At 40.8% G+C, this 21,252-nt stretch overlaps 2 protein-coding genes across 8 annotated transcripts in view; both read left to right on the top strand.

Annotated features, from left to right (window-relative positions):
• Positions 1–60: 60 nt before the first annotated feature.
• Positions 61–4,685, top strand: ube2wb (ubiquitin conjugating enzyme E2 Wb). 2 transcript variants are annotated; one of them, XM_061265926.1, is made up of 6 exons: positions 61–118; positions 875–966; positions 2,215–2,317; positions 2,426–2,581; positions 2,692–2,767; positions 2,841–4,685. In XM_061265926.1, the coding sequence occupies exons 1-6, from the start codon at positions 104–106 to the stop codon at positions 2,852–2,854; spliced, it is 456 nt and encodes a 151-aa protein (XP_061121910.1). In that variant the 5' UTR covers positions 61–103; the 3' UTR covers positions 2,855–4,685. The 2 variants fall into 2 exon arrangements, with proteins under 2 accessions (XP_061121910.1, XP_061121911.1); XM_061265927.1 differs by lacking the exon at positions 61–118 and adding an exon at positions 487–629.
• A 2,853-nt stretch (positions 4,686–7,538) lies between these two features.
• The window catches only part of stau2 (staufen double-stranded RNA binding protein 2), an 85,164-nt gene continuing 71,450 nt past the window's right edge, over positions 7,539–21,252 (top strand). The window contains exons 1-7 of one of the 6 annotated variants that reach the window (XM_061265922.1): positions 7,539–7,711; positions 7,809–8,108; positions 9,166–9,373; positions 15,856–16,063; positions 16,131–16,261; positions 16,370–16,529; positions 16,990–17,185. In XM_061265922.1, coding sequence (XP_061121906.1) covers positions 15,865–16,063; positions 16,131–16,261; positions 16,370–16,529; positions 16,990–17,185 — 686 coding nt within the window. In that variant the 5' untranslated portion in view covers positions 7,539–7,711; positions 7,809–8,108; positions 9,166–9,373; positions 15,856–15,864. Of the gene's footprint in view, positions 8,109–9,165; positions 9,374–15,855; positions 16,064–16,130; positions 16,262–16,369; positions 16,530–16,989; positions 17,186–21,252 lie in introns of all 6 variants that reach the window. The other 5 variants (XM_061265921.1, XM_061265923.1, XM_061265920.1 and 2 more) reach the window with 5 other exon arrangements.

The raw sequence follows: 21,252 nt of genomic DNA, 5'->3' as shown, positions 1-21,252 counted from the left end.
TTCTACGTCGCTGGGTTTGTCTCCTGTCAAAATAACTTGTGCCGTCACATGTCCACTGACGTCACCATCCCAGCACTTGGGGGGGGGGGGGGGTTGTTACATCATGGCGTCGATGCAGGTAACAGCACAAATGACAGCGGCCCCAAGTTGATCATGTACTTGCTTTTGTCCACACTCTGTGGACCTTTAATTTGTTCACCGCGTCATGAGCAACACACGGCTTTTAAATTAAGTGGAGATGACGTCAATGCGGATATGGTGACACGTTTAGACTTAAACTGTCCGGCGCTTGGCTTGTGCTAGCATTCCAAACGTTAGCCCATCATCAACAGAAAACCAGTTAGCCAGGGCGAAAATATTCATGTTCTGAAATGTCGTTCTCCGACTGACACGCTTGATAACACAACTAATATGATGTAACAAGTTACGATTTAAGGTTCGTGCAGTTAAACGACGACTGAGCGTTTGCTGTTCGGCTGAGTTAGCTTGTGAGGCGGTGCGCAGGTTTACCTGTTCTAGTTTCCGCTTGAGCTGAACAGGTGCATCGCTTTCTTAGGAAAACTACACAAGACGGGTCTGTTAGAGGAAACAGCCGAATAAACACCAGGATCCAACGAATCACGATGCTTGTATGTGTGTAAACACCAACTTGGAACATGCCAACCCTTGTAAACATAATATTTCCAGTTAAGCCTCGTCATAGAAATCCAGCCAATAGACATTTAAGTATTCTTGCGAAAGTGAGCTATCAAATGTATATTAATCTCACATTCCTTGTAAGATTGAAATTTGCCTTAATTGGGCCATGCTTTTATTTAAAATGATTCACTGTAGCCAAGGTTGTCTGTTTTTTTTGTGTTTTTTAATTCTACAGAAACGGCTACAAAAGGAATTATTATCCCTGCAAAATGATCCACCCCCAGGAATGACGCTGAATGAAAAAAGTGTACAGAACACCATAACTCAGTATGTATTATATTTTTTACTTCAAATTTCCATAACAGGCATGCTCTCCAAATTGAAATTATTAAAATATAAATCTGCTGATGAATTAATCTGTATTCCCAGTCATGAGCAATTTGAGTCATTTCAGCGAATGGCATTTGCACCACTAACACAGTATTACCTTCGTCCTTATAAAATGGCAATCATTCAAAGTGGAGGAGTCTGGTTGACCATTCTGACTGGAGTTATTTGTGACGCCATTAGCCGTTTAAATGTTGCATAGCGGTAAACGCATGCAGTTGTTTTACTGGAGTGAATTTTAGTAAACAAGGAAAGGATTAATCTATTCCGTGGTAAGACTGAAATTATTTTTTTTTGCCTGGCAGGAAAGTCTTCCAACCAGTTCAGCTGGCTTCTGTATTGAACGCACATCCTAACATGGTTTGGATGGGTGTGTCTTTTAATGTCTTTTTAACTTTTTTTTTTTTAATATAAGCCCTTTCGCAGCGCTGCGCATTGACATTGAAGGAATTTCCATTTGCGGTCTTGAGGGAGTCGTGCAAATGTTTTTTTTCATGGACTTGAAAGTCAGGACGGTTCGTTTCTCAAAGCAAACATGGAAAAATGCATACTTTGTGGGTTTGCGTGTGTGTAACTGAGATAAGGTGTCAGTTTGTTTTTGTCTGTACAGAACACTGGTTACGGTTAGCAGTGTGATAGCGCAGGTGGTGAGACTTTTCATATCTAATGCTGGGGGGTCAAACATACAGTTGAAATATTTGTGAATTCCTGCTTTGACGGTTAATATTGCTCAAAACATGGCCTTGTCCAGTCCATAAAATCTATTTGTGCCCTAGAACAAATAATTGATCTGAATAGAAAATCTTGAGAGCTGCGACAACTGGGAGCACCGCATTGTGGCTGCGCTACATGATACTTCCTGGAGCTCTTTTCAAACACTGAAGTGTCAATATTGGGTCTTCTTAGATCAGAGTAAAGTGCTGACCTCATTGTTGTGTGGCCTGAATGATCACACACAACAACAGTGAGCGGAAAGCTCCCCAAAGCTGTAGACCAAAGCCACAAGTTGTTGTTCCATCAGCTTCACTCACTGGCAGAAATTTGGTCAGCGGTTGCGATGCTGCTATCAATGACCTCTTTTTCTCATCTTTGGCACTTTATATGATGAGCAGGCCATGTGCGGTGTTACTGGACTGATTGAAAGGCATTTGATCATCTGATCTTCTGTGCCTCCATGTTTTTCTTCAGGTGGATCGTAGACATGGAGGGGGCCCCCGGCACGCTGTACGAAGGGGAAAAATTTCAGTTGCTCTTCAAATTTAGTAGTCGATATCCTTTCGATTCACCTCAGGTAAGCGCCGCACAACCGCCCCATTAAAATAATCGTCAGTGTGCCTCCAAATGTGACCTAGTACTTTGTCATTGCATTATTTGACGCCGACTTGTCGTTCCATTGCAGGTAATGTTCACCGGGGACAACGTACCTGTCCACCCTCACGTTTATAGCAACGGTCACATCTGTCTCTCCATCCTGACGGAAGACTGGTCACCAGCCCTCTCGGTGCAATCTGTTTGTCTTAGCATTATTAGCATGTTATCCAGTTGCAAAGAAAAAGTAAGGCGCCTTTTCGGAATGGGCTTCATTCAAAGATTCATTTATTATGCCCATTGTTAAATTGATAAACTGTGGAGTCAAGTCGCAACCATTTTTTTCTTCTCCCGCAGAGACGACCACCCGACAACTCCTTTTATGTAAGAACGTGTAACAAAAATCCAAAGAAGACAAAATGGTGGTATCACGGTGAGTACTTCCGGGCACGATGAAGTGAAACCAAGCACCTGTCTTTTCTAATCAACTGGCACTGTCTTCACAGATGATACTTGCTAATGTACAAAAAAAAAAGTTTGTAATAACCCCAGAAGAAAAGAAAGTCCCACTGACCTACGTAAAGCACTTTTGAATCATTCAGTCTCTGAACTCTGACCTTTGACTGGAACAATGGACAGACACCAATGCGCTGGAGGCTCTTGACTGCATTGCCCCCCCCCCCCCCTTGCCCCCCTCCCCTTACCAGTTGGGCAGTTTCATGCATGTTTTAGTTGGTAATAACGAAGAACGGAAAACCGATGGGAAGGGGGGGAATGATAGTCATGCAGTGTGCAAGGTGGATTTTTGTTTATTTTCTGTTTTAAAAATAATTACTGTTACATTTTATTTCTTTTTTTGGTGTGTGTGCGGACGTTGGTGTCCTTGTGTTGTGCAATAATAACCAACCGATGGACGCATGCTTGGGCTGACCAAGAAGTTATCCAATTGGATTTCTAGAAGGGACCTGACCATCATAAACCCGAGAAGATGCTTCATCTTTTTTTTTTTTTTTACACTATATAAACCTATATATATGCCTTTATATATGCACTGTAGAGTATGTAGTTAAAAGGCACTGTCAGTACATCATCATTCCCAACATTGTAAGAAGCCCCCCCCCCCCCCCACACACACACACACACTGGTTTTGGTTCAATGCTGGTACACATGGCAACAAAACAAATGTGGCATTAGGTCAAACTCGAAACGGGCTTTTTTAAAAAAAATTATTTAACGAATGTCTGTTGCATTTTTCCTTTAAATCCTTTACGTGTCTAGTTTTTGTACTGTTTTACGGGTGAGGTTGTTGGTTAACATTTTCGATTGTGGCATTTTTATTTCCGCAAGGGTAGAGAATTGTGGGGGTAATGTCGTAAAAGCGTTGTGATTCTGGCTGGTCAGCGTTATGGCTCAGGTACTTTTTTTTTCTCCCTAATAAAGATACCTATCAGATGTTTTACTATATTTTCACCAAAAGAGACTGAAATTGGAAAATTATAACATGTCTGGAGCTTTTGTATATAGGGCTTTGCTTTTTTTTGGGGGGGGGGTTGTTAGACAAAGTGGATTTACTCCATAGCTTAGTGATAATGGGTTGGCCTAGAACTTTAAACTAATGAGGATGTATACAGCCAGCTTCAAAGGATAGTATAAAAAATTTAAGTAGTTTTACAGTGGCATTGTGTGCATTTCTTTACTTTATTTGCTGAAGAGAATTGAATATTGAGACAGCTGTGATTTATGCCCTCCCATAACTGACAGTGTTTGACAAGCTCGATATTGCAAAATCTGCCTCCTGAGAGGCACGGTCATTCAAAGCGTAATTATTCCTCAAGAAATCAATGAGATACTTGAATTTTCCATCTCAGTTTGTTTAGCGTTGCATTTGCTGTTTCCCCTCCCAGGTTTAGCTTGTCTTGAGTGGTGTGAATGAAATGGCACAGATCACACCACACTCACTAAGTTTATCAATAAGTTTCTTGAACTTTCTAGTTGACCATGTTTTTTGGTTTTTGTTTTCCTTTTTTAATGTCTCATTCACTGTCAGAGACATGATGGTACTGGAATAATGGTTTTAGAGCAGACATTAGAGGATTTGTGAGGGGATATAACAAAAGCCTTCACGGAAGAGATTTCTATTTCAAATTAACTTGCGGGTGACTAAGTTACGTGAGTCATTGGTTTTTCATTTTTCAATGTGTTTTGAACTCCCTAGTTGCAGATTATTATATATTATTTTAGTGACACTAATGAGGGTTTCATATTTATTTTAAAAATGTTCTGGGATGTTCAAGCTCTGTGTAGTAGGTGCCTGTTCATTTTCATAATCGATAATAAAAGCAAAGATTCACTTTTGTTTAACTGGTGTGGTAGTTCCCTTACCTGTAATGGTTAGGGGTGTAAATCGCGGGTTTTGCCACGATACGATATCATATTGATACAAAGTACCTCGATACAATATTTGCCGATATCTTAAAGCCTGCTGTGATTCATTCACGATACATCACGATATAGTGCTCTACGATCTATTTTTTTTTTTTAAATAAAAAATATAGAACAATATCCTGATTTATAACAATTCATACGCAAAATCAGCAAGGTACTGCAAACTATTTAGGAAATTACAAGGGTATTGTTGTATGCAAAGTGCTTATTTTAACACTGAACTTTGTCGTGTTTTTTCTTTAAATGTGCGGCGAGATTTGTGGTCCCTGAATATTTGATCACCGCATGGCAGGATTTACAAACTGCACGTGTCTTGTCCGTTGAGCCATCTTTTCTTTGGAATCCAAAGTGCTTCCAAACGAATGACTTGAAGCCTAAAGGGGAGCAAATTTCCTCGTCACTTTGGACACTAGCCATAGCACCAGCCCAGGAGCCGCGTACTAGTTGTCGACTCCCCTTTCACGTGCCTGCTCTGCTCACAACACAACAACGCCGCGCGCACTGCTCCCGGAAAGAGGAAGCAAGCAACAATGAACTGGATTTCAAAATAAAGTCGCGTCTAATGTCCGAGGTCAAACACGGCGATATAAATCGATGTTTACGTTTAGTATCGATGCCAATAAATCGTAGAGCATTATATCGATTAATCGATGTGTATCGATGAATCGTTACACACCTAGTAACGGTGCTTTAAAAAAACCTCACCATTATATAAACCCAGTTTTACCTGCAACTGCAATTCGTGTAATAGTTGTCATGGCAACGTTTATGTAAACTTCAGCATTGAATGCTAGCAATATTTGCAAATATAAATGAACACTTAATAATGTGAATATTAATTTAAGTGTAAAACGTGCTTGAGGTATAATGTACCGTATTTTCCGCCCTATTAGGCGCACCGGGTTATAAGGCGCAACTTCAATGAACGGCCCATTTTAAAACTTTGTCCATATATAAGGCGCACCGAACTATAAGGCGCATAAAATAGAAGCTATACTGCAACAAACTGAGGTTGACTAGGGTTGCGGTATGCACCCACTAGCCAATAACCAACGAGCCCTCTGTAAACAATCGCGTTTCTCAAACGATCTCCTATAAAATGATTGAAACGGACTAAAGTTCGATCCAACGCATTGGTACTACTTACCTATGTTTCCTTTCCATATCGATCCGTAGATTTACTCGAAACATTAACAGAGCAGCCTATTTTGATATGAAATAGCTTGCTGCGTATAGCAGCTATCGTTATAGCATTAGCCATCCGCAAAAACCCATGGGCCTCAGCTCGCAATCTCCCATGAGCCTCAGCAAAGTGTAAACAATCGCGTTTCTCAAACGATCTCCTATAAAATGATCGGAACTGACTAAAGTTCAATCTAACGCATTGGTACTACTTGCCTATGTTTCCCTTCCATATCGATCCGTAGATTTACTCGAAACATTAACAGAGCAGCCTATTTTGACATGAAATAGCTTGCTGCGTATAGCAGCTATCGTTATAGCATTAGCCATCCGCAAAATCCCATGAGCCTCAGCTCGCAATATCCCATGAGCCTCAGCAAAATGTAAACAATCGCGTTTCTCAAACGATCTATAAAATGATCGGAATTGACTAAAGTTCGATCTAACGCATTGGTACCATGTTTCCCTTCCATATTGATCCGTAGATTTACTCAAAACATTAACCTAGCCGCCTATTTTGACATGAAATAGTTTTCTGCATATAGCATGGTTAGAGCATTAGCCATCCGCAAAATCCCATGAGCCTCAGCTCGCAATATCCCATGAGCCTCAGCAAAGTGTAAACAATCGCGTTTCTCAAACGATCTCCTATAAAATGATCGGAACTGACTAAAGTTTGATCAAACGCATTGGTACTGCTTACCTATGTTTCCCTTCCATATCGATCCGTAGGTTTACTCGAAACATTAACAGAGCAGCCTATTTTGACATGAAATAGCTTGGTGCGTATAGCAGCTATCGTTATAGCATTAGCTTCCGCAAAATCCCATGAGCCTCAGCTCGCTATCTCCCATGAGCCTCAGCAAAGTGTAAACAATCGCGTTTCTCAAACGATCTCCTATAAAATGATCAGAACTGACTAAAGTTCGATCTAACACATTGGTACTGCTTACCTATGTTTCCCTTCCATATCAATCCGTACATTTACTCGAAACATTAACGGAGCAGCCTATTTTGAAATGAAATAGCCTCGCGGGTACAACAGCTATTCGGTGGCGCCCCCTGACTACAGTTATCGTAATGTTGGGAAGCGATGCGACCTTGTAATTTACTAGTCGTACTAAAACGTACTAAAACATTTTGGCAGAGCACTGTGTACAACCAGTATGGATCAACAAATTCATCAGTTGATCCATATATAAGGCGCACCGGACTATAAGGCGCACTGTCGGCTTTTGAGAAATCTGTAGGTTTTTAGGTGCGCCTTATAGTCCGGAAAGTACGGTAGTTAAAATCTGAAAGAATATTCGGTGCACGGCAGGCAGCTCTACATAGCTATATATTAAATTATATATAAAATTCAAGTTCCTGTAAAAACATCTGTTTTTCATTATTTAATCGAATTTATAAAGTAAGTGGTGTTAAGAAATAAAGTCCGAATGGACGCTGCAAAATACGAAAACTCTAGGACTGAACCATTCAATGACCGTGGGTGTGTCCAATTCATTCTATCGTTACCTTAAATCTCTAACGACGTTATAGAGACAATACAAAGCGTCCAATATCACCGAGACACACAAAACACTATCTCCCCACGCCTTATGAATTCCTAATCTGAATTCACCCGCGGTTTGATGTACTTTCATTTTAATTACCCACACTTATCAAATGGTATGTTTCAACTGTCTCTAGTTCTCTTTAGTGTTTGCCAATGTTGGAGGTGTAACTGGGGTCTGGCCCTAAACAAAGGTAAATAAATGCACATAATATTCGTCAGTTTGTTTTCATGTTGTCTTTAGTTTAGTTGCTATGCTGCTTTCACTCCGCTTCCGTTGCCAACGGGCAGAGAAAGAGCCGAGACTTTCGTGGTAGATGGAGCGCTAAGATGATGCTAACAAGAGGGGCGCTCGGCCGACCAGCCATGATGAGCTTGAAGCCAGCTGAAGCAACGATTCCATGACCATCATGTTGCCTAATAATAAGCCGTTACTCATAAAAGACTCCATAATCGTCCCGGAATGCATGATCAACGTGATGTCCGTTTGTTTTGGGGACCTGCCACGCAGAGGGAAGGTTGTGTTTCTGCATGGCAACGTTAGCTTCCTGCTAAAGTGGAAAGAGTCGCAGCCTTCATGAATGCTCGAAGGTTTGTAGACAGCCTGCAACCTAACACCCATCCCCATATTTGAGGCAAGAAACGATGTGCTTACTGTTTACGGGTGGAAGTACGGAAAAGTATGTCGCCGGAGAAGCCAATGAACTACAGTCATGCCGAAACTCCAAATGTCAATTCGGTGCTTGCTTTTCTCTCATTAGACTACCTACATCTACAATTCACTTGGCTTACGAACTAATGCATTTATATTTGGAGTTTTCTGCACACCCACTGGCTTCTCTTTTAGTATTTGACCTGTTGTTTTGGTTTGCACATGTGCTCATTTACTTAACCTGGCAAGTGGCCAGATTTGTGAACCAGGTAGTTATTGGTCAAATATGATGGTTGTGCTATGTGATCATTTCCATCATGATGCTTCTGAGCAAAATTTTGGATGAACACCATCACTACTGTTAGAAAAATGTATATATATGTTATCATGCGTTCTCTAATCAATGCCTTACCGCAATATTACTGCAATATATGCTTGCTGTTTGGCCTTGCTGTTTTTATGATGTACCACAGAAGGACAGTTCCTTTCTAACAAAGACCACTTTGTTAGACAACATGCCTCATTGCTGTCTTGCACCCCAGATGAACCTCCAAGTGACCATTAAAGTCAGGGTTTCCTAACTATCTTGATCGTAGGATTAGGTTGGAATGTATATAACCAGTAATAAATAACTTAGTTTGTTGCATCCTACACAATGTTGTAAAACTTCCCTTGCTATGTTTTTACTTGAGGTCAAAGGTTTTCTCTTCTGTATCCAGTCCACTCAAACTCCTCTTCCCAGATGTCTTTATTAGTATGTAAACACCTAGTGATTTTTCCTTACGAGGCAAAGCCCACATGCTTTCCCCCTCCTTTCTTTAGGGGCTTGTCTCACACTGTGGGTAGGGCAAATCCAAATAAAAAGAGCGGGAGTGCCTACAGATATTTAGTGTGTGTAGAGATTGTATTAAGCTATCTGTACTGCACTCCTCGCGAGAAAAGACTTAATATTCTGTCTCACTTGTGGTTTGTTTGCTGTTGCTCTTCTCTTAATAGTTATTCAGTCATCGAAATAAACCTGACAGAAATTGGGGGCTCGTTCCGGGATCTCGACACGCCTTGAACGGTTCCAGCGGGCTCTTCGACGCAGGTGACAATCCTCGGCCGAGGTAAAACAAAAGCCCTTTGACGGGACTGTCTCGATCAGTCCGGCTGGACACCGGGAGGGTTGACGAGATCTTCCGAGGAAGAGAATCAGCAAACCGTGAGTAGGAATATTAATTCTACTAAAAAGGAATGAATGACACTTAAAACCTTGAGAATTCTAGACCCTATCAAGTACAATTAAAAACAGTTAAATTCTGGAGGGGCGGATGTGGAGCCCCCTAGCTTTCAAGCTAGTTAAATTCCGCAGCAGGAGGGGCGGACTCCTCTGTTATTAAAAAAAAAAAAAATCGCGCGTGGTATGCTTCTGTACGGTTTGACTGAGAGTGATCTCATTTGAGCGCTCCTCTATATAAACACACAGGATTGTAAACGGTGGCTTTTTGTGGGTGCAGAGGCGACAACTCTCCGCTCCCTTTTGGGGGAGGTGAAAGGAGACTTACCACACATTGAATTTTTAACCACTGTCCTGTGAATAAAGTTGGTTTTAGGACACTGTAGGTGCCATTCAAACTACCAACTCCAAAATTTAGAAAAATAAACCATGGGAAACTTAAATAATAAGCGAAAGTCCCTACCCCGACATGAACTAAAATGCAAAGATTGGAAAATAATTGAAAGGCAGGATCCCAACCGATTTAAAAAAGGTTTCGATAAATGGGTTAAAAAATATAAATTTGAGGGAGAACTAGAAGCAGTACAAGAGCAAGAAGAGAAAACACATGCTACAAATTCAAAACTAAACACTATGACTAGGCCAAAATCAAATCAAATCAGGTTTCCATGTAATGAAGTGGGAACCTGGCTGCCAAAATTAAGGAGAAATTAGCTTAAATATACAGGAGATATTTGTGTTAAACGGATTAAGTAAGATAAAGAAACACTTAAGTTAAAATTTGCTAAATAAATAGAAAATAATTACAAATAGCTTCTAAAAGTGAAATAGAGAATAAATCAGAAAAGTAAGACGAACAAAAAGGTGTGTTAGTGGGATCGATGTGTGTTCTATTTGTTGCGCGTCATTCTTTTGTGCTGGTGTGTGTGTGTGTGCGTGTGCGCGCAGAGGATCCTCATGAATGGGTGTGTGTATGAGTCCGAGTGAGATGTGTGTCCTATGGAAGAAATCAGTAATGAAGAATGTTCTGGAGGCTGTTGAGCAATAATAGGGAAATTGAGAAGTGGACGATGATGTGTTTAGGTTGGTTGGAGAAACTGAGATGAGCAGTGTGTGGCAGTAGAGAAAATAAGACGCGTGTGGCAGAAAGTGACTAAAATGGTGGCTTGATAGGACGAGAATAAGAGACAGCAAATGTTGTGTAGAAGACTGAAAGATGTTGAAGGTGAACATGATGAAGGGGGCAATGGCAAAGTTGGCCTGCCCTTTGAGAAGGTGAAACTGATAAGCGTGCCTGCCATTGCTATGATCGTGTGGGCGGTGGGCCGGCATCATGGTTGTTGCAGGAAATGGCCAGCCTGTGACCAATCAACATTGATGCTGCGCCCACCCCCTCGCACGAGGGGTGCTATGGCTGCGGGTGAAGCAGGGAAAATGTGAGTTTCTCAGAGAATGTTTGAATATTTGGAGCAGGGTGATGTTTAAGGAAGATGTGACAATGTTTGCATTGAGGATAAAAGGCACTGATGAAAAAGTATAACCAAAACGTCAAAATAGAGGATGACGTTTGCGCAGCGTTGTTTGTTTGTTTGTATTGTTTGTGAGCTGTGTCTCTGCTGTAAGTTTTTGTGTTGTCTGTGTGCTGTCAGTGTTATGTGTCAAAAGGATGAAATTGGCTAATGTAGGTGCACAAAAGAATTGATTTGCACCGCAAAACAAAAGCAATTTTGAAAAGAATAAGAAGAGAAGAAAGGCGAGCAATTTTTTGTGGGCAGGAACTGGTCCACACTGCATTAATGCCTATCCCTGATGAAACAAAATTTGAGAGATGGAAAGAACTTGCTTTCTGGAATTGGATGAAGCAAAATTATTAAATAACAACATTTCAAAGCTAAATTTAGAAGAAATAGTCTATTGGTTGTGTAAAGACTACACAAGTTTTTACATTTGAGGATAAGACTTTTACTGTCTGAACTGCCTGAATGCACACTGGCTCTTATTATTTATTATTTGTTATTACTCGTATTTATTGTTTGTGCCTTTTTGTTTATGATGTTTTTTACTTTTGCGCTATGCTTGCTGGCTCCGTTATTTATTGTGTTATCTGTTTATTTATTATTTATTCATCACTCTTACTATTGATTGTTTGAATTTTTGCCTTCTTGTTTTTATATTGTGTCGCGTACATGTATGTCTATCGTGTTATGTGTCTCGTCACCGTGGGATAGAGTAAAACGTAATTTCGGTCTCTTTGTGTGTTGTGACATGTGGAGAGATTGACAATAAAGCTGACTTTGACTTTGACTTTTGACTTTGATAAGAGAGTGATTGAGTTAGTTAAAGTTAAGAAACAATAAGAATTGTCTATTATATTAATTTACTGGCGGTTATTTTGTTAGTTTTTATCTTTATCTTGATTGGTTTGACACCTGGAGGGAGGAAAGATTAGGATGTGGAACACGGGTTGAGACAACCAGTTACACACGCAAAACATGTCTGCACTGGGACACTGAGAAGCATTTTGAAAGGTGTGTCAAAATTAAATGAAGATGAAATCATATGTAGTAATACAACGCTTTACTACATATGGATTCTCTAAATCGTACAATTGAGTAATATAAAACATATTTTTTGGCTTTTGTTCAAATTACTGAGATTCTTGTGATAAACGATGAGAAACTGATTGAAAAGAAACTACAAGAAACTACAACTAAGCTAGTTGTGGAAGCAGTCCAATTGCCACGACAAATAGCTATGTGCACGTGTGCAGGGCACGCACGAGACTGATAAGGTGTCAAGAGGTAACACGCTTGCAGACGGAACCGCATAGCTGCAGTGCAAAAGACGCTTCAAAATTTATACACACAAGAAGCGGATTGAATTACTGAAACATTTTTAAAGATGTGTAGCGACAAAATCCATAGATTGAAATTCAATCATGGACAAAAGGAGGGGCAAGAGTAGAGAATGGCATCTATAAATGACCAGAAGACAGACCTATCCTACCAAAGAACCTATACCAATTGGCAGCAATATTGAGCCATAGTGCGTGTCACATGGCTCAAGAGGAGGGATAGTGGGGCAGGTCAGTCAGCTTTATACAACATACGGATTTGATAGTGGGGCAGGTCAGTCAGCTTTATACAACATACGGATTTGATTCATATTAAAAACATTTAAAAAAAAAATAATAATAAATAAAACAATTGTAGAGCTTGTTTAACATGTGCTAAACACAATCCACAGGGTTATAATGCCTGGTTATAATAGATGCATTCTCAAAATGGTTTGATTTGGTTTAAACAAAAACACTGAATGCCTTAACAGTGGCAAAAACGTTATGTAAAAATAATAATAACAATAATAATACAGAGATATAGGATTTTGAAAATTAATTCTCGTGACAGAACTGGTATAAAGTGTGAAAATGTGCATGGGAAAAATGGAAGATCATGGACAAAATGTTTAGACCTGGTCAAACTGTACATAAATATTACAAGTACTGTGGGTTTAACCCCGTATAAAAAATTGTTTGGGCGACATTATAGATTACCATGTTTTAAAACCGAGTGGGAAACTAAGGATAATTTAAATTTGGCATTTACATTTTATATACATAATTAATATTTTAAAGGCAAAAAGAACAAAGCACGTTCTCATTAAGAGCATTGAAAACAAAACACTGGTGTTCTTCCAAGGGGGAAGGGCCACATTGAACATTGATAATTACGTCACCTGCCATTAAAATAGCACAAAGGTCAGTTGAGGTGGTCCTAGCAAATTAAAAAAGGGTCATTTCTTTTGAGGTAACGTTCAATCGGAAAAAGTGACCCAAAGGGAGCCTTACCTCTTAGAGAAATGCCGGGAACAAGAAAATGGAACAATGACGTTATTGCATGTAAGGTGGCTATCTTTGTTGCCACTTTGTTAACTTCAGCAATATGGTATTTGTGGGAACTAAGTCATAATGAGTAGGGGAGAGATGAGTGAACAACTTATATTGATCACTCCAAAAAAATTATGCTGCATTGTAGCGATTTAAAAGATCAATTTGACCTTTGCAGGATGATCTGCTGTGTCAGATCTGGACTGCCATGAAAGTATGATGTTTATATGTGTACTTTGTCAACAACCGCTGTAGATGTTAAAGAATGGGATGAATATATCTAAAGTGAATGTGGATAATTTGTTTCAGGTAACTAGTATTAGAGTAAACTGCTAAACGAAACAATTGATTGCTAATGGCAAAACAAGCTGTAAAGACAAACAAAATTTAATATGTCATATGTATGGGTTTGTGACCATTGCCTTATGTTGTACCGTCACCATTGATCAAAGATTGTGTGAAATCTATCACGTCTATTGGATTATGAAATGTGTGACAGAGCATTCTTTATAGTAATATCCATTGAAGAAAGAAAAAAGAAGCCATTGCTTTCAGAGAATGTAGTCAAGCTAAATTGTATATGTATCAACATCCCAAGATCTGAAAAAAGAAAAAGCTGGTAAAAACCAAAATATCTTTGAATTTGACAGCCGACGATGATCTGACCGAAATTGATGCAATTGGTGTTCCCAGAGGAGTACCGGATAAGTGTAAGCTGGTGAATCAGATAGCAGCTGGTTTTGAATCCACCCTGTGTTGGTGGTGTACTCTTAACAAAAATGTCGACAGGATCAACTACATCCATTACAACGTGCAGAGGCTTGGAAATTGGACCGAGGCGGGTTTCAGGGCGGTCTACTCCCAACTGGCCGCGACTTCCCTCATGGCTTTCCAGAACCGAATGGCCCTTGATATGCTACTCTCAAAAGAGGGTGGTGTCTGCGCCATGTTTGGTGAGCAATGCTGCACATTCATTCCAAATAATACTGCCGCTGATGGAAGCCTGTCCCAGGCCCTTGAGGGCCTGAGGACCTTGAATGGAAAAATGAAGGAACGCAGTGGAGTGAACACGGAGGTTTGGAACGACTGGCTAAACGTGTTCAGACAGTACCGTACCCTGGTTTCCTCGGTCCTAGTCTCCCTTGCCGTTTTTTCTGCTGTTTTGACCTTGTGTGGATGATGTTGTATTCCGTGTCTCCGGTCTCTAATTAACAGGTTAATTACAACTGCTATCTCTCCAGCAGCTGAGACTTTTTCGTTGCTCCAAGGGGACGACTTTGCGACTGACGAGGGTTGTCGCTCTAGCGATGGCTCCATCTTTGAGGCTCCTCTGGTAAACCTGTCCGGTTTGTTTCCCGACTCTGACATTGATTATTAAGGCTCAATCTCCTCCCGGGTGTAAATTTGTTCTTATGAATTGTGTTCTTACGGCTGAAAATCTTTTTTGAAATGGCCGCTTTTAGGTGATAAGATGGTCTCTGAGAACTTATGATAAACAGGAGGGAATTGTTAGAAAAATGTATATATATGTTATCATGCGTTCTCTAATCAATGCCTTACCGCAATATTACTGCAATATATGCTTGCTGTTTGGCCTTGCTGTTTTTATGATGTACCACGGAAGGACAGTTCCTTTCTAACAAAGACCACTTTGTTAGACAACATGCCTCATTGCTGTCTTGCACCCCAGATGAACCTCCAAGTGACCATTAAAGTCAGGGTTTCCTAACTATCTTGATCGTAGGATTAGGTTGGAATGTATATAACCAGTAATAAATAACTTAGTTTGTTGCATCCTACACAATGTCGTAAAACTTCCCTTGCTATGTTTTTACTTGAGGTCAAAGGTTTTCTCTTCTGTATCCAGTCCACTCAAACTCCTCTTCCCAGATGTCTTTATTAGTATGTAAACACCTAGTGATTTTTCCTTACGAGGCAAAGCCCACATGCTTTACCCCTCCTTTCTTTAGGGGCTTGTCTCACACTGTGGGTAGGGCAAATCCAAATAAAAAGAGCGGGAGTGCCTACAGATATTTAGTGTGTGTAGAGATTGTATTAAGCTATCTGTACTGCACTCCTCGCGAGAAAAGACTCAATATTCTGTCTCACTTGTGGTTTGTTTGCTGTTGCTCTTCTCTTAATAGTTATTCAGTCATCGAAATAAACCTGACAACTACTTTGTGTTTATGCATCAGTACTGAAAAATAGAAGACAATGTTATTGTAAACTTATGCTTTTGTTGACTAACGATTTCTATTCCACGAGATCTGACTTAAGATGACTGCAAGTCCATTGTAGCGTTCAAGATTCCCCTTTTTGCCAGTGGAGCTTTGCGGCAGTAACATGAGCAAAGCTCCTCCAAATAAAGCTTCATTGTCTGCGTGAAAGGGCTACTGCTTCGTCAGAATGTGTGCTTCGCTTCAAGAATTTATTCTTAGACCCAGGGAACTGAATCCAGACGATGCTTCTACATAAATCAATAATTGTTGAAAATGTGCAAATATTGAACACTGTAGCCCTCAAATGTTGCGTTGTCCTTCCTCCAAAATATAAAAATCATTTGCATTTGCTATTTTTTCAGGAATAGAGCATGGCTCACGTACAAGCACAGACCTCAGCAGCCCAGGCTGGTCCTGGCCTCTCCTCTGGAGGTCCTCTGGCAGCCAAGACCAGCCCAGGATCTCTGGGTCTGCAGCCCTCTGTCAACGGCACAGGCCCGTCCCCCACACCCGCCTGCCCCGCTCCTGCAGCTGGATTTGGGGACGTTCCTGTGTCTGCCACACCGCCAGGTAGAGATAGGCAAGTCCCAAATTTTTAAACGTGTTGGAACCCTGACTCATCAGCCACTGTTTTCAGGTTTGCCCGAGGAGAACATGGCAAACCCTAAAGAGAAAACTCCAATGTGTTTGGTGAATGAGTTAGCCCGTTTCAATCGGATCCAGCCGCAGTACAAGCTCCTCAATGAGAGAGGCCCTGCACACGCTAAGGTGAGGAAAGGAATTCATCATTCTGAATGTTTTGCTAGGTATCAAAACATGTCAATTGACTGGTTTCCTGCCATAACGTGGCGTTGCCTCTGGGTGTTGCTGTTGCAGATCTTCACAGTGCAGTTGACTCTTGGGGAGCAGGTCTGGGAGGCGGAGGGCTCCAGCATTAAAAAGGCCCAACATTCCACAGCCTCCAAAGCTTTGGATGAAAGTGTCTTTCCCAAGCCAATGCCTCGCTCACCTAAAGTGGACATCAACAGCAATCCAGGTACTGTATGTTAGAGTGGTGCTCACTCTAACTTATTTTGCAAGAACCACACGGGAGACAATTAAGTCATTTTAGACACCTGCAGGTGGAGAGTCCATGCGTTACTGTGCGTACAGCAATGATCGAATGGAGGTCTGACTCTCGCCTCCTGCATGAGCATATTAAGAGAAACAGGGTGGGGGTGAGAGTGGACTGGATAGAGAAGAGAAACCCCTTGACCTCTAGTCAAAGCATAGCAGGAGATGTTTTACGACATTGTGTAGGATGCGACAAGCTCGGTTATTTATTACTGGTTACATACATTCCAACATAATCATACGATCAAGACAGTTTGGAAAACCCTGACACTGTAAACAAAGACAGTGAGCATAAGCATTTCGGAAAGTCAATAAAAATTTCCTCTTAGGATGAATCATTCATAATTGATCTTGTAAACATGTACATGTACGTCCTCACACAGGCAGTATAACACCAACAGTGGAGCTGAATGGTTTGGCTATGAAGAGAGGCGAGCCAGCTATCTACAGGCCTCTAGATCTCAAACCCATGCCCAACTACAGAACTGATCTCAAGCCCGTGCCCAACTACAGACCTGATCTCAAGCCCATGCCCAACTACAGAGCTTGCTACAACTTCAGAGGCATGTTTAACCAAAGGTAAGTAATATTATGTTATCTGGACTGACTTGGACCAGAGGTGGGGTACAACCAGGACTGGTTGCCAGCTAATTACAACAAAGTACCATTCATAAAATATTTAATAAAAACTAGATACAGAAAAATAACACTAGGTGTGCTGATATAATAGATCAGGGGTGCCCAAACTAAGTCACAAAGATCTACCCACTAAAAAAAAAAAAACTTTTTATATATATAAATATCATAACATCGGCCGAAAATGACCCAAAAGTGCATTTTCGGAAACAACACGGCCGAAACTTGTGATGATGTGAGCAAACAGCGCAGCCAGGACGCGGGAAAACGGGATAAGAGCCAGCATGTCTGCGGTGTGGACTGATTTCACTATCTCAGAGAAAGACCCACGGATAGCGATTTGCAAAACATGCAATGCTGAAATTTCAAGAGGGGGTGCATCTGCAAAAATTGTTGTTGGATTTGTTGTTGATAAAGGCTATGGTAACCATTGTTTTGATACACTTTTATGTTGTACACACAGAACAAAATTTAAAAGGCACTTATGCACTTTGTGTTTTTATAAGAGAACATATTTAATTTTACAGTCTTTCAGCAGGCCAGCCAGTTATAAGCCTGTAAATTATTATTTAATGTACACATGAGTGGGGTCAAGTTAAACATTTTTTTTATTTTATTTTTTTATTTATATTGTGCATTGTTGTAATGTCAGTGCTAAATAAATATTTTCATACTTTTGTAACTGGTTTATTGCAATGCCTTGATTTTAGTGAGGTTAGTACACATGTAGCCATAAATGCTGTGGTTCTAATAACTGACAATCCTTTCTTTCGGTGTTTCGGTTTTCGGCCTTGGCTTCCTCATTTTTGGTTTTCGGTTTCGGCCAAGAATTTTTATTTTGGTACATCCCTAATATATATATATATATATATATATATATATATATATATATATATATATATATATATATATAGCGCAATATAATTAAAAGCTGACATGTTAAAGCAAATTAATAAATGCAACAATATTAATTTGCTTTGAAAATATCTGAGTAATAAAATAAAATGGGTGGATGGATGAATGATGATCACAATTAAGTATAAAGTCTCCTTTGTAATATATACTCCTTGTAGCCTATACCCAAAAAGAGGAGTTTCTTTGCATCGAGGTTTATGCAAAGAGCTCACGTAATTATATTGTTGCATTTTGGTGAAGTCATGTTAAAGCAAATTAATAAATGCAACAATATTAATTTGCTTTGAAAATACCTGAGTAATAAAATAAAATGGATGGATGGATGAATGATGATCACAAATAAGTCAAACGTGTTCATTTAAGAAAAAGCCACACACGTTTTGTGATCAAATCTTTCATAAGAATGATTTGAGTGAATTGATTTTACAATTTTTATCCCCCCTCCCCACCATCTGTCACTTTGCTTGGGACAAAAGGAGCCTTCAGAACTGAAATTTCTTTGACATGTTAACGCAAATTAATAAATGCAACAATATTAATTTGCTTTGAAAATATCTGAGTAATAAAATAAAATGGATGGATGAATGATGATCACAATTAAGTATAAAGTCTCCTTTATAATATATACTCCTTGTAGCCTATACCCAAAAAGAGGAGTTTCTTTGCATCGAGGTTTATGCAAAGAGCTCACGTAATTATATTGTTGCGTTTTGGTGAAGTGAATGAGTGTTCCGTCTGTACGACTGGTCTTTGAATGCACCCCGCTTCAATGGCAGAACGCGGATGAATTTAAAGACATCCAATGAGAATAATCCTTTATAAAAATTAACATTGACTGACGCAAACGTGAGTTCTTCATGTTTTTATTGAAAACAACATAGTGCTGACGGCGTACGCCATTGTTTTTTCGCTTTCCAAATAAGGCGTGCGCGCTCCCGTGGCAGGGGAGAACCGCGGCTGGTTCTTCCAGCTTGGCTGCGCGCGGGGCATTGTGGGTCTTGTACGTGCACGCACGCACGCAGGCAGGCAGGCAGGCGCGGGCGCGCACGCAACAACTAAATTTGTCTTCATAACAAGCAAGCAGGGCTGTGGACAGTATTCCTACGCGCATTCTCAGCAGCATGATGAAAATAAAATGGAACGTATTTTTTTTATTGTCTGACTCGGTGGACTCGGTAAAAATCAGCACCGAGTCCGAGTCCGGCAAAAATGACCGAGTCCGTTCGAGTCCCCGAGTCCGAGTCCACAGCCCTGGAAAGAAGGTGCTCTGGTAAGATGAAACCAAAATCGAACTTTTTGGCCACAATGCAAAACGATATGTTTGGCGTTAAAGCAACACAGCTCATCACCCTGAACACACCATCCCCACTGTCAAACATGGTGGTGGCAGCATCATGGTTTGGGCCTGCTTTTCTTCAGCAGGGACGGGGAAGATGGCTAAAATTGATGGAAAGATAGATGGAGCCAAATACAGGACCATTCTGGAAGAAAACCTGTTGGAGTCTGCTAAAGATCTGAGACTGGGACAGAGATTTATCTTCCAACAGGACAATGATCCAAAACATAAAGAACAAATCTACAATGGAATGGTTCACAAATAGACGTATCCAGGTGAATGGCCAAGTCAAAGTCCAGACCTGAATCCAATCGAGAATCTGTGGAAAGAGCTGAAGACTGCTGTTCACAAACGCTCTCCATCCAACTTCACTGAGCTCGAGCTGTTTTGCAAGGAAGAATGGGCAAGAATTCCAGTCTCTCGATGTGCAAAACTCCTAGAGACATACCCCAAGTGACTTGCAGCTGTAATTGCAGCAAAAGGTGGCGCTACAAAGTATTAGCGCAAGAGGGCCGAATAATATTGCACGCCCCACTTTTCAGTTTTTTATTTGTTAAAAAAGTTAAAATGATCCAATAAATTTCGGCCCACTTCACGATTGTGTCCCACTTGTTGATTCTTGACGAAAAAATTAAATTTGATATCTTTGTTTGAAGTCTGAAATGTCGCGAAATGTTGAAAGGTTCAAGGCGGCCGAATACTTTCGCAAGGCACTGTATATATGTATATGTAGATATATATATATATGTGTGTGTGTGTGTATATATATATATATATAGGGTACAGTCCCATCCAACTATCGGCCAATAACCTGTCTCCCTACAACATGGAAGATCATGTCAGGCATCATAGCGGCTAAGATAAGTGTGCACATGGCTCAATACATAAGCACAACACAGAAAGGCATAGGCAGCAATACCAGAGGAGCCAAACACCAGCTGCTGGTTGACGGAACAGTCGCCCGAGACTGCAAGACTCGACACACCAACCTGTGCACTGCCTGGATTGATCACAAGAAAGCCTACGACTCCATGCCACACTCATGGATCACTGAATGCTTGGAACTATACAACATCAACAGGAACCTGAGAGCCTTCATTGCAAACTCGATGGGACTGTGGAAAACAACCCTTGAGGCCAATTACAAGCCAATTGCACAAGTCTCCATCAAATGTGGCATATACCAAGGAGATGCTCTGTCCCCACTGCTGTTCTGCATAGGTCTGAACCCCCTCAGCCAAATAATCAACAAGACTGGCTACGGATACCGACTCAAAAATGGGGCCACCATCAGTCACCTCCTATACATGGATGACATAAAGTTGTATGCCAAGAGCGAACGAGACATCGATTCACTGATCCACACAACCAGGATCTACAGCACAGACATTGGTATGTCATTCGGACTAGAGAAGTGCGGTCGCATGGTGACAAAGAGAGGGAAGGTAGTCCATACAGAAGGGGTCTCACTCCCAGAAGGAACAATAACAGACATTGAGGACAGCTACAAGTACCTTGGTATCCAACAAGCAAATGGCAACCTCGATGAAGCCACAAGGAGAGGAGCCACAGCCAAATACCTACAACGAGTAAGGCAAGTCCTCAGAAGTCAGCTAAATGGCAAGAACAAGATCCGGGCAATAAACAGCTACGCCCTGCCAGTCATCAGATACCCTGCAGGAATAATAAGCTGGCCAAAGGAAGAGACGCAGACCACAGATGTCAAGACACGGAAGCTCCTAACCATGCACGGAGGGTT

Source organism: Syngnathus typhle, linkage group LG19, assembly GCF_033458585.1.
Source record: "Syngnathus typhle isolate RoL2023-S1 ecotype Sweden linkage group LG19, RoL_Styp_1.0, whole genome shotgun sequence".
NCBI lineage: Eukaryota > Metazoa > Chordata > Actinopteri > Syngnathiformes > Syngnathidae > Syngnathus > Syngnathus typhle.
This window is presented reverse-complemented; position numbering and strand designations above follow the sequence as displayed.

Bases quoted from the DNA above. Each gene is read 5' to 3' on its own strand.
- ube2wb (XM_061265926.1), top strand. The intron at 967-2,214 runs GTATGTATTATA...GTTTTTCTTCAG, and splicing joins GTACAGAACACCATAACTCA to GTGGATCGTAGACATGGAGG. The intron at 2,318-2,425 runs GTAAGCGCCGCA...GTTCCATTGCAG, and splicing joins ATCCTTTCGATTCACCTCAG to GTAATGTTCACCGGGGACAA.